The following is a 12774-nucleotide window of genomic DNA, read 5'->3' as shown; positions in this document are numbered from 1 at the left end:
ATACAAATATAAACATAAGCAATAAAATGTATAAAATATGTATGTATCTAAGAGTGATGTAAGTAATTTAAACATGACAGATTATAAATAAATTAATCAAATAACAAGCAGAGAAAATTAGATTTAAGTTGCCCAGCCTTATTTTGATTTCTGAAAATAACAGATACAACAACTCCTTAGTTCAGGGGAGTCCAGACTTTTAAAATCAAAATCAGCATGTTGAAATCACTCCGGGGCCACAATGTATTTGTATTAAATTAAAAATGTAAAATAATAATTGCATTTTAATAATATATTTTTTTTAAAGTTCTGAAAAATGTCTCAAACTTGCACAGTTTGCTTTCAATTTTATTTTATTTTTTCCCCCAGCAATAAAAATGAGAGCTGTCTTCGAAAACTACAAACTGTATTTAATTATTGGATGTTTTACCGTTTGAGTAAAAAATTGCTGGGGATTTTTAAATGTCATTTTAAAACGTAATTTAAAAAATAAGTACAAATAAGTATTTGTACTTATTTATTGTACAAATAAGTACAATAAATTGTACACATTTGTACAATTTGTTTTCAATGCAGGAAAAGCTGAGAGGAGTTTATTTAATTCCCTTTAGGATTAATAAAGTATTTTTGAATTGAGTTGCACCTGATTGTTGGGTTGATTTTTGTTTTTACTGACTCCATATTACTGATGTCAGTAGTTATTGTTGACAGTTTTTACTCTCCGTATCTTCTATGAACTTGCTGTTTAAGTGGCTTTTGCAGACTGTATTCTCCCTCATTTCTCAGGTTTCAATTGTACGTCTCTTAGTTTTTATGTCTTTCTTTCTGTAACATTATTTGCTGATTTGGACTCTGATGAACCAGAAGTCAGAGAAAAGCTTCCCAACCTGATGACGTCTGATCCGAGGAAAGTTCGGCTTCGGCTTCGGCTGCCGGGGCGTCGTCGCTCCCATCGGGCGCCATGTTGTCTTCGTTCTCTACCGGCGCGTCGGAGGAAATCTGTTCGCCGTTAATGGACTCAGCGGGACGGGGAGGGTCCGACTGACCCTCTGACAGAGAGACACAGAAAGTGAAAAACAGTCGCATATATCACACAATCTTATCTAAAACAGTGTCAGGATAGGAAATTAGTGTTTAATTACAAGAATAAAGTCATAATTTTAAGAGAGTAAAGTTGCATTGATACGGCGATAGTCGTAATATTACAAGAAAAAATCTAAATAATGAGAACAACATCAGAAGTTGTAATAATACAAGAATAAAGTCATAATATTACCAAAACAAAGTCGTAATGATAGGAGAGAACAGTTGTAATATTATGAAAATCGATTAAATCTACCTCCTCCCTGAGCTGTTACTGCTGTCTGAAGAAACAACCAATCAGAGCCAGGAGGCAGGGTTTAGGGCTGTCAATCAACCTTGTGTACCCTGCTAAATGTGCTAACGGCTTACTAGCATTAGCATTCATGACAGGCTCTGATATTAGAAAGAAGAGAACAAGGGGAGGCTGTGATGTTTATTGACAGCATTAAGACCCTCCTCTTGCCTCTGATTGGCTGTTTCTAGGCAGAGGAACTCAGTTTTTTCAATGATTATTTGTCTCAAATTCAAATTCAAAAATACTTTATTGACTCCAAAAGGAAATTAAATAAAACTCGTATTTTACTGTCGCAACATAATTTTTTTAACAAATTAGTAACGTACTGCAGCTTTGATGTTCTTCATGTTGAGTTGTGGCTGTTAGATGTTTTACCTTCTGATGGAGCAGGAAGTGGATTCTGGTTGGTCGTCACGGCAACCTCATTGACCTCAGGAGCAGCAGAGGACGGCGCAAGGTCTGAACCTTCAGATGGAGGTTCTGAGGCGGTCTGCTGCGGTTCTGACTCCGTGATGTTCTTCTGTGTGTCCGCCGCAGGAGCAGATTCATCCGTGGGTGGGCCCGGTTCGCCGGCGTCGCCATCTTGGCTCTCCTTTTTCTGCGGCGGGCTGGACTCGGTGCTGGAGGGCTTCAGCGGGCTCTCCGCCCCCATGCTGCTCCGCGGCGACTGCATCTCCATCTCCTCGCCCCAGTCTGACACCGGGTGATGACCCTCCAGTGTGAAGAACGGGCTGAGGGGCTTCCCCCCGTCTGATGACTCCTGGGCCGCCGCAGCAGGAGGAGGAGGGATTCGGACCTTCGGCCTCGGCGCCCGCTGCTCCTTCGGGCTTCCCGCCATTTTCTCCTGCAAACGTTGTTTGGCTGACGGAGGGGAGACGGCTTTGCTTTTGTCTTTTTTCTCCGAGTCGCTTCTGTCTCCAGCTTCCTCCTCTTCACTGGCGTCCTCCCACTCATCATCATCGTCTCCTGCCTCATCTTCTTTTTTCTCTTCCACCTGAAGAAAAAAAAAGGATAAATTAGGAAGAAAGTTTAGCTTCATGTGTACGATTAGCTACAGCTGAACCCGCTTACCTTCGGCTCTTCTGTTTCAGCTTTGGGTTTTTCTTCTTCTTCTTTCTTTGTTTTCGTTGATGTAGTTTTTACCTCTTTCTTCGTCTTGTCCTCCTTTTCCTTCTCTTCTTCTTCTTTCTCTCCTTCCCAGCGATTGTCGTGCATGCTGTCAATGACACCGAAAAGGAAAAAGTTAATCACCGTAAACTCCGTAGCATTAGCTTCTGCTAAATGCTGTGCTGGCGTAATGCTTCAGCATTAGCATAACTAATATTTTAGCATTGGTAAATACAAACAATTTTGATTTTGTTAAATAAAACCCTTCTTTTTTTCCCCCATACAAAATATCCTGGAACTATGGCTACATTCACCAGATTGAGCTTAAGCATCTTTTATTAATGTTTTCTACACATTGTCCCTGAGGACGGCGTAAGATCAGAACCTTCAGATGGAGGTTCTGTAGTGGTCCACTCTGATTCTGATACAGTGGCTGTTTGGTTCCTGCATCACCCTGCCTCCACCATGCTCAACTCTGGAGGTGTTTGTGTTGACATGTTGCGTTTGGTCTGGGAAGGTTTCTGGACTCACCTGTAGCTCTGTCTCTGTCCTCGGCCCCTTCCTCTGCTCCGGTCCCCGCGGGGCCCCTGGCTTCTGCCCTGGGACAGGAAGTCGCCAAATGTTGGTCCTCTAGGAGGCCGCTTGCTGTCATCTGTTGGAAATATTGTAAATATTACAGGAAGATAAATCCAAACCTAACTTTTTAATATAAATATTTTTTTTAAAAGCCCAAAAGGCTGCACAAAAATAAGAATCAGGAGGCAAAACAGATAAAACAAACATGACATTAAAGGGACCATGTCAAGCCAAACGAGATTAAAGAACGATTTTAAGAGAGATATAAAAAACTAAATTATACAGGGATTCAGAACAAGTTTGGATGAGTGTTCTGATCATCACCCTCTTGGAAACTCCAGCTATTAGCAGTGTAATCAGCAAACAGAAGAGCTAATTTATCATTTAGCGCTTTGGCTAACTTTAAAAAACATTAAAGTAGTTACATGTTCACATTCATGTTCTTATTTTGAAGTAGGTGAAGACCGTTTACGGTGCGGTTCCGTTTCCTCTCGTCACGTTCTTGAGATGTGGAGCAGCAAATGCTATTTATTCTGTACCCAGAATGCATCAGTAAACAGCTTAAAATCTACTAACAGCTGGTTGCTGACTAACTGCACTCAGTTAGGCAACAAGAGCAACAGAGCTAGCAAAACAACAACTATAAACTGAAGTAATGAATGAAAGGTCTGTTCCAAAGAATCACTTCCTGAAACGCAAACCGTACTGAACGATGTGGACGATAAGTTGTGCTGTTGACACCGAGTGGGTATAAACATGGTGGAAATTAGTACTATAGCATTAGCTTTTGATAAATACCATGATAGCGTACAAATTTAGCATTAGCTTCCACTCAATACCGTACTGTTGTAGCGATTTAGCGTTGGATTCTGAAAAGTACCATGTTGGTGTAGCGCTTTAGCGTTAGCAGAGCTAAGGTTATAGTCCTGGTAAATGCTAATATTAACACATTTCCCCTGTTTTAAAGAACCTAATAAACTGAACAGAGCAGGCTAATGCGACCCAAGTGAGATTTTCTGATGGTTTTACCCTCTTTTATGGTGACTTTTAATAAACTCAAGCAGAAAGGAAAGATGGCGTCTTTTATAAAAGCTCCTCCGATAACAGAACGACTGAAGCTCAACGCTGAAGCTCATTTGGACCATGGGGAAATACAGCAAGCGTTTACATAAGCAGCTTAATTATCTGGAGGAAGGAGATGATGCTGTGTGATGTGTGAAGTTGCTAGAAAGTGTGTATGTGATGGAGGGTCAAAGACTGTTGCGTAAGAATTGAAGCAGCCTGTTTGGGTTGACTTGCCTCTCCTGCCACCCTCCTCTGCTGTTACTCCCTCTGCTGCCACATTTGGATCCTCCTTGAACCTGAAAACAAAGCCACAGGGAGAAAAACACAGATGTTTTAGCTTAATTCATGGTCTACTTTGGTTTAGGAAGAATAAACCAGACTGTCCCTTAATGAGGTAACTGCATGGCTACACAGCGAGGGCAACGCGACACTGCAAGACCACCGCGCTCTTTATGACCTACACGACCTTTCTAAATATGGCTGGATTAGCAGAACATTTAGAAATCTCCTTCAGTAGAAAAAATCTTTGTACTCTACTGAACGCCGTCCTCTTTGCTACGTTTAGCCTGTTGACATCAAACTAGCAAACCTTATTTACTTCCAAGCAATTCTCTGCTGTTTTATAACTTTATAGTTTATAATTTCTTATGTGACATCAGTCAAAACGATCCATCAGGGTTTCCACCAGTGATACTTATAATACGAAGATAAATATCAGTGATATTTACTGTAGTACTTACTGCGAAACTAGCAAAATTAGCTTAGCTAATGTAGCTTTGATCTGCTAGCTAGACGGACATGTAGCCCAGGTGTTTATTACTACATGTACTTACTCTGCCAGTCACCAGAACCTTGTTATTCACATGAAGAGTCCATACGTCCTTTACAAATCCATTTATAAATTAACAGTAAATAAACAGTGATTGTGTGCGTCCATAGATTTTAGGTGAAACTCCTCCATGATGTGTGCTCGCTTCATGTTCACTGGGTAGTTAACTGTGGCGTAGTAGGATAGCGAAAGCAGCTTGTTTGACATGTTTTCCTTCTCCGTCTCATTCGGACCGATCCCCACACCAACCATTTTGTTCATGTATCTTAATCTCACACATTGGCCAAGAGCATCAACACATTTTCTTTTTGTTGGTTTGGAAGTCATGGGTCCACTATGCATTGTGATTGCACTTGCCTACTGAGTTGGCATTCCGGACTTGTGGAAACAATGAATTAGTGCAAAAGAGAGCGAGGATTTGTTGATTTTGCGTGAAATCGCAAAACAGTGTAAACAAATAAAAACTGTTTTGATTTGATTGACAAAATACTCTTGAAACACACAACTGTTATCTTAATGGTTCTATTCATGTAGAGCACTGAGGGCCACAGAAAAAGCGATGGCGAGCCGAATTTGGCCCCCCGGGCCTCGAGTTTGACACACGTGAAGCCGTTCTCACATGCCGTCAGTCTTCTGCGCGTCCCACTCCCGCCTCCACTGGCCCGTGGCGTTTCGGTGACGTGCCAGTCTCTCCTCATCGATCTGCTCGCGCTCCTTCTTCCAGCGGAGGTACTCTGCTCTCTCGCGGCCGGTCATCGACATCGTCATGTCCACAGAACCGCCTTTCGGACCCGGCCGCCGACTCTGCAACAGACCGGCGGAAAGCAGGGCGGCGTTAAAATATGAAACTTTTATAGTTTAATCCCGGTTTAGGATCGCATGAACGACTCACGGTCCACTCTCGCTCCAGTTCATTTCCCGTTTTCACGTTGTCAAAGTCCAGCCCTCCCCAGTTCCGGACGTGTCTCCTGCTGCCTTCTTTCCGGTCAATGTCTGGAGCCGGACCCGAACGCCTCGGGTCATCCAGAAAATTACGGATTGGCTTGTCTCCATCCACCTGAACGGACGAATTACAGACCAAACCTTGTAATCTGCGACTCAACAGAATAAAGTCTGAGATGAAATCCGGCGGCTCGGATACCCTCTGTCCTCGTTCGTACTCTGCTATCCTCTCCATTTCCTCATTCATCTTCTCAATGTTCTGCCGCCTTTTCTCCTCCCACTCCTGACCAAAAAACAACAAACATTACATCAGACATTTTACAAATGCAAAACGTCATCATTCAAACAGGAAGTAAAATATATTTACAAATATATAGATTCTGGGATTTTTCTGGGTTAAAATAAACAGATAGATGCCATTTTCTAACTGAACTGATTCCAGTTTATAATAAAACTTCCACTATGGGTCAGCTAATGTTTTTAAACACAGCTGTAATTAAAAACAAATGTAAATTTAAACAGGTTTTTCAGGGATAATTGCGTTGGATTTCCACAACACTGACACTAAAAGTACCACTAACATATATTTTATCTATTTTTCTTATCAGTTTGAAAATTACTCGGTTTTTTTCCATAAAAATTTAACGCATTTCTTTATTTGAAAACCTTACAAAGTAGATAAAAATGCTGGTTCACTAATAATAACATAAATTTTAGTAAATATTTTATAAAAAAAACTTATAAGTTGTCTTTTTAAAAAGGTGATGTAACTAAGTTCTGCTTATTTAGCAGAACTGATTTCCATCAATCTCAAACAAACATCAACAATCAAACCTTTGTGTAAAATTGCTTGGTTCAATCAGTACATAGGCAAAAACTGCTCTTTGGAGTCCAAGTGTGCATCATCCCACCTATTTGGTCCACGTTAATCAAACTCCAGTCTGTTTGCCTAGTCAAAGTCCGGTTCGTTTTCTGATGCAAAACAATAATCGAACTCTGGTTCGCCTTAAAACCTCAGTCTGGGTTTGGCTGAACTCTGGTTTGGTTAAAGCCAAGCAGATCGGAGACAGCTCCAAAAGCAGAAGGTGGACTACAGCGCAGGGCATTCTGGGTAAAGATAACCAAAACAAACAAGCTAGCCTAGCGCTTGCAGGGGTAGTTTGTAGCCAAAGACTAACGAGAAATTCTTCAACCGTAAAATCTGATGCCAAGCTGTTTTAGTTTCCATTGGGTGAAGAAGGAAGTTGCTCTCAGTGTCTTCAGAGGTTTTTGTGTCGTTTCCTTCAGTGGTTCTTGGTGCAGCGCCCCCACAGGCCAGGAGGGGAACATGTTGGTTTGACTCAGAGCAGAGAAAAAGAACCACAGCAGCTGGAGACGGAGCAGACGATGTAATTTTGGTCCCAATAGAACCGAGTGTACCAGACTATCAGGTTGGGAAACAGCCTGGTCTAAACGGAGATTAGTTAACCAACTGGAACTAATTATAATTAATAAACCATTAACTGACAATTAAGCATAAGTTGATCCTTTGTTTGCATCGCAGTCATAACCTCAATACTAATATCGGCTCATGTTTTCATATCTTTGCATCCATATAATTAAACTTTGCCCAACCTTTCTCACCTTTGACTTTCTGTCCATTCCTCCTGGTGTACCTTCCTCTCCACTTCCACTCCCTGCTCCTCCTTCTCTAACTCCTCCTCCTCCTCCTGCTCCTCTCCCGCCTCTTCCTCCTCGTCTTCCTCCTCTCCGTCCCTGGCCGCCTGGCTCAGCAGACTCTCCCTCCCTGGGAGTTCTGGTCTCCCAGTCCCTCCTCTCTTGGCGTCCTCCTCCTCCTCCTCCTCTTTGACCGCCTCGGCCCACTCTGCCCGACCCCGTCCTCCTGGGGGGGCTGCGGCCATCGCTCTGACCTTTAGGACTGTCGCTCTCCTCTGACTTCTTCCGGCCACGAGGCGTGCTGGGCTTCCAGTCGTTCACAACTCTCTTGTCCTGCTGCAAACACACACAATACAGGAACAGATGTACACGAATCCAAAATAATCACTGTAACACAATGTTTACCGGTGAATTGGTTCTATTAATTTTAGTTTAAAATTGTGAACTTTCAGCAGAAAACTTCTCTTGCTCTGAAAGCCAGAAAAAAAGATGGAGAACAAAATATTTTTTCACCATCTATAGTGCTCTAGCTTTTTTGAAACATGGCCAGTTAGAACTGAAAAACGAATCACGATATAACTGTCTCATCCATCCATCCATCCATTTTCTGTTCACCCTTGTCCCTAATGGGGTCGGGAGGGTTGCTGGTGCCCATCTCCAGCTACGTTCCGGGCGAGAGGCGGGGTACACCCTGGACAGGTCGCCAGTCTGTCGCAGGGCAACACAGAGACATACAGGACAAACAACCATGCACACACACACTCACACCTAGGGAGAATTTAGAGAAACCAATTGACCTGACAGTCATGTTTTTGGACTATGGGAGGAAGCCGGAGTACCCGGAGAGAACCCACGCATGCACAGGGAGAACATGCAAACTCCATGCAGAAAGACCCCGGCCGGGAATCGAACCCAGGACCTTCTTGCTGCAAGGCAACAGTGCTACCAACTGCGCCACTGTGCAGCCCATAACTGTCTCATATCAGTCCATATTGATTATTACTGATTAGTTCTTTATTTTAAATATCTGAAACAGGTGACATTTTCCCTCTCACATGAAAATGGCTGTTAACAGATTCACAATTATACACCGTACATCTTTTGAAAAGCAGAAGTGGAGCCTCCTGCACAACCAACAAGAATGCAGCAAGTGGTTTGTGGATGGCAAGTCAACAATAAAACTCTTGTTTTTTTCCCAACAACCATTGTACAGCGCATACAGCAGTAAAACCAGCTGACCAAACATGCTGGAACTCTGCTAGGGTTGCTAGGTAATGGGCGGAACTCTGCTGGGGTTGCTAGGTAACAGGCAGAATTTCACCGGGGTTGCTAGGTACAACAATCAGGAGGTTTTGAAATGGCTCGTTTTTCAGACACCATTAAGTGCTTGGCTTGTTTTTATACGTACTAGAGACACAAATGAAGTTAAAAAAACGTGTACTATGGGAATTTGACATGATAGGTCCCCTCTAAAGATGAGTTCAAACATTTATTTTTGGATTGTAAAGGTTGCAGACCCCTGGTGTACCAGGTCCAATAGACACAAATCAAATCTGTCTGAATTAACGCCACAGAGAGGAAATAAAAACTCAAACTCATTTGCTGATGTTTAGGAAACGCAAGCCTCGTTATGTTCCAGTTTATCCAGACCAGGTGGCCCGTTTTCTCCATCGACAGTGGATTTCAAAGACCCGTTTCAGTAGAGGATAATTTCATAAAGTCCATAAACAGGAAGGAGGAGGGTAGTTCAGCAGGAGCAGAAGTAAATTTCCCAGAATAAATCAGTTTGGGTGAGCTGGTGGTCTGAGTCTTTAATTTTTAATCTGTTTTAACTACATGACTCAACATTATTACGTCCTCTGGGAAGCTCTGAGCCAACAGGTCTTACACCACGACCCACTGAACCTTTTAAAATTTGGTGGTGAAATTAAAATTCAATAATAACTAAATATTCAAAACCTCAGCTTGTATTTATCTTTATAAAATATATTCAGAACGTAATAAGCATCCAATATTGATATGTAAAAATGGGTAATTAGCAATCACAATGTGTTTATTCCAGGCAGTGACCACCAGGTGGCAGTGTTGGGAAACGAGCTGCAGTACTAATACTGTGGGAACATTTGGAGATTTTGTTTTTGTTCGCGATACACTGTTTTTTGTAAAAATAAATCATGGAATTATTCTTAATATAAAACTACTGAATCATTGATTTATTATTATAAAATCATTGAATTATTGCTGTTTTTCTGTTTCAGTGAAAATATCCTAATTTGTGGTGAATAATGTGAACCAGCCGTCAGTGAGAAGCAGCGCCTGACCCCTGCCGGTTTGGACAGATCCACTGTGACCGTCAGGTTCTCCTTCTCCGTCTTCCTCCTGTCCGCTTCCGGCTCGTGTGTCCGGGGTTTCCGGGGCGTCGTCACGGCGATGCCTTCCTGCTCCGCCTTCTTCTTGTCTTCCTCAATTTCCTGTTGGGACCAACATCAATATTACAACCCCACCCAGAAAAACCATTAAATCAACTTTATTAATTTTTAAATGTAAGCCTGCATGAACTACAAAAAACATGTTAACTGAAGCTTAACTTAATGTTTATTAATTCTAGAATTAATCTGGTTCATATACTTAGGTCACCTAAATTCACTGCTTTTTTATAGCACATAAAGCTACATAATAATTATACAATAATAAAATCAATTTTTAAGACAAACCTTGTTAAATACATACTTCGTATGAGATGGTAATGTATAACTTAAGCCAAAAAAATGTAATGAGCTTAATTAATAAAACTTACAATAAACCCACTTCAGCAGAAATTTTTTTTTTAATTAGAGCTATAGCTAAACATTACTTTAGTCATTGATTAATCTGGTGATTAAGCAATTTATCAGATAAAAATTGGCTCATTCTGCAGATTTTTTATACAATATAAAGAAAATATATTGAGAGATTTAATAAACAAAAATTTAAATAAAAAACTTAATTTATTTCCTAAAATTCAATTACAGCAATCCTTTTATGAACAATTGATCATTTATAGCCAATAAGGAATATGCAGCTGAAAAAACATGTCTGTCTGTCTGTACACCATGTTCTAAATTATTATGCAAATTGGATTTAAGTGTCATAAAGATTAAATTTTTTGTTGTGCTATTAAATTTATAGATGTATTGTGTGTTAGAGCTCTTTGAATCACTATAATTAATTTCAGAGAGCTGGGCTGATTAATTTATCTGGTGAGCTCAATTAAAGGAAATCTACTAAAGAAGGATGTTCCACTTTATTAAGCAGGCCACAGGTTTCAAGCAATATGGGAAAGAGAAAGGATCTCTCTGCTGACGAAAATCATCAGATAGTGTAGTGCCGTATGACAAGGTATGAAAACATTAGATATTTAACAAAAACTGAAGCGTTATCATCGCACTGTGAAGAGATTTGTGGCTGATTCAGAACAAAGATGGGTTTGTACAGATAAAGGCAGAATGAGGAAAGTTTCTGTTAGACAAATTCATCGTATTAAGAGAGCAGCTGTTAAAATGCCCTTACAAAGCAGCAAACAGTTATTTGAAGCTGCTGGAGCCTCTGGAACCTCAAGGTGGAGGATCCTCCACAGGCTTGCGGTACATGAACCCACTATTGGGCCCCTAACCAGAGCTCACAAGCAGAACCGGTCCCAGTGGGCCCAGCCGTACATGAAGATTAATTTTCAAACAGACTTGTTCACTGATGACTGCTGTGCAACCCTGGATGGTCCAGATGGACGCAGTTGGTGGTGGATGGCCACCGCATCCCAACACGACTGTGATGTCACCAAGGAGGTGGTGGAGTCATGCTTTGGGCCGAAATCATGGGGAGAGAATCATTGGTCGGCCCCTTCAGAGTCTCCGAATGTGTGAAAATGACCTCAGCAAAGTATATGGACTGATCACTTTCTTTCATGGTCCAAAAAGAAGAGCCGTACCTTCAGTAGCAAAATCATCTTCATGCTGAAGAAGATGAAGCATGAAGATGATTCATCTGTAGGAGGGAGGACATGACAATATCCTCCCATACGTCCATATTAAATAATTTTTTCCTACCTGGTACCTCTTCACCAGAGCTTCGTTCTTCTTCCTCAGAGCTTCAATTCGTTTGTCCAACTCTGCATCTTTCTCCTCCTTGGTCTTCAGGTCCACTGCTGAAGACTGAGACGAAGAGGAGGAGGAAGAGAAGCGAAAATCAGTGAATTATGAGATGAAAACTTATCCTAAAATACAGTTTGTAAGGATGGATTTTTATCCATCATATCCCAAGTTCATTGTTTTGTTCTTCTCTCTACTTACCATGGCTGCCTTGGACTGTGCCTTCAAATACAAGTGAAAAACTTTGTTCTGCAATGTAAAAAAAATATTTTAAAACTTTATTTTATTTAGTTAACATTAAAGCTAGGTTATATTATCTTGGCTATCATCTCATGTACATTGGTCCCATATGCCAGAGGGCCAAATTTGCACCATTTTAAAACTGCAGTCAGGGGCCAAACAAACTCATTCTTAGGGACACTAATGGCCCCCAGGGCCGCACTTTGAACCCCCCTATGTTAGATGAATATTTAACGAATGTAGTTAATAGATACGTTTTATATTGAAAGAAGTGAATTTGGAAAAATGTCTGAATTGGTTGTTTTGGAGTCAATAATTTTCATTTTAGCCACTGAAATATTAGATATATGCGTTTTCATCCAGGTATACACACAGCAACCCACATGAATAAATCCTTCATGCGTTTCCAAAGCTTCTCTAAGCGTCTTAGAGCTGCGCTCACAATCAAAATAACTGAGCCTCTAGGGTCACACACAGACTCTAACGGGTACAGAGCCTCAATAAACCCGTGTTTTATTCTTAATAATCAGTAACAGTAATGTATTTGTTTGTCTACATGTAATTCTGGCAACATGAGCCATGTCTCAGCAGTCTCAACCCGCCAAACCTCCATTTAAACCAAACGCAAACATCAACAACACCGACAAATGACAGTTAACACGCGTTTATATCTTTAAAAGTCACGCTGTATTCATATTTACCTTCTTTAAGGAGCGGTAAAAGGCAGCTAAATGCTCCTCAGTGTCTTCATTATTGGTTATGAGCTAGCTTCAGCTAACTTCCTGCCAAATAATGACCCGCTCGGCAGATTTAAAGAGGCAGTGCTATTCGTTAGCCGCCAGTGATACAAACACGGA

General features: G+C 41.2%; 1 protein-coding gene and 1 long non-coding RNA gene across 3 annotated transcripts in view; both read right to left on the bottom strand.

Moving 5' to 3' along the window:
• ccdc9 (coiled-coil domain containing 9) overlaps positions 1–12774 on the bottom strand; it is a 20792-nt gene extending 8018 nt beyond the window's left edge. The window contains exons 1-13 of one of the 2 annotated variants that reach the window (XM_027999462.1): positions 12619–12774; positions 11879–11926; positions 11636–11740; positions 9875–10024; positions 7521–7889; positions 6097–6180; positions 5848–6012; positions 5575–5759; positions 4361–4422; positions 3017–3137; positions 2450–2594; positions 1754–2372; positions 888–1049 (exon numbers count right to left, since the gene is read on the bottom strand). In XM_027999462.1, the coding sequence (XP_027855263.1) occupies positions 888–1049; positions 1754–2372; positions 2450–2594; positions 3017–3137; positions 4361–4422; positions 5575–5759; positions 5848–6012; positions 6097–6180; positions 7521–7889; positions 9875–10024; positions 11636–11740; positions 11879–11881 (2170 nt within the window). In that variant the 5' untranslated portion in view covers positions 11882–11926; positions 12619–12774. The remainder of the gene's footprint in view (positions 1–887; positions 1050–1753; positions 2373–2449; positions 2595–3016; positions 3138–4360; positions 4423–5574; positions 5760–5847; positions 6013–6096; positions 6181–7520; positions 7890–9874; positions 10025–11635; positions 11741–11878; positions 11927–12618) is intronic. The other variant, XM_027999463.1, reaches the window with a different exon arrangement.
• LOC114133548 (uncharacterized) lies at positions 8064–8763 on the bottom strand. Its single transcript, XR_003593203.1, has 2 exons — positions 8527–8763; positions 8064–8132 (listed from the first exon to the last, which is right to left on the bottom strand). It is a non-coding gene; the product is annotated as an uncharacterized LOC114133548 (long non-coding RNA).

This window comes from Xiphophorus couchianus, chromosome 18 (genome assembly GCF_001444195.1).
Source record: "Xiphophorus couchianus chromosome 18, X_couchianus-1.0, whole genome shotgun sequence".
NCBI classification, from domain to species: domain Eukaryota; kingdom Metazoa; phylum Chordata; class Actinopteri; order Cyprinodontiformes; family Poeciliidae; genus Xiphophorus; species Xiphophorus couchianus.
Note: the sequence above shows the minus strand (reverse complement) of the source record. Positions and strands in the feature narration are given on the sequence as shown.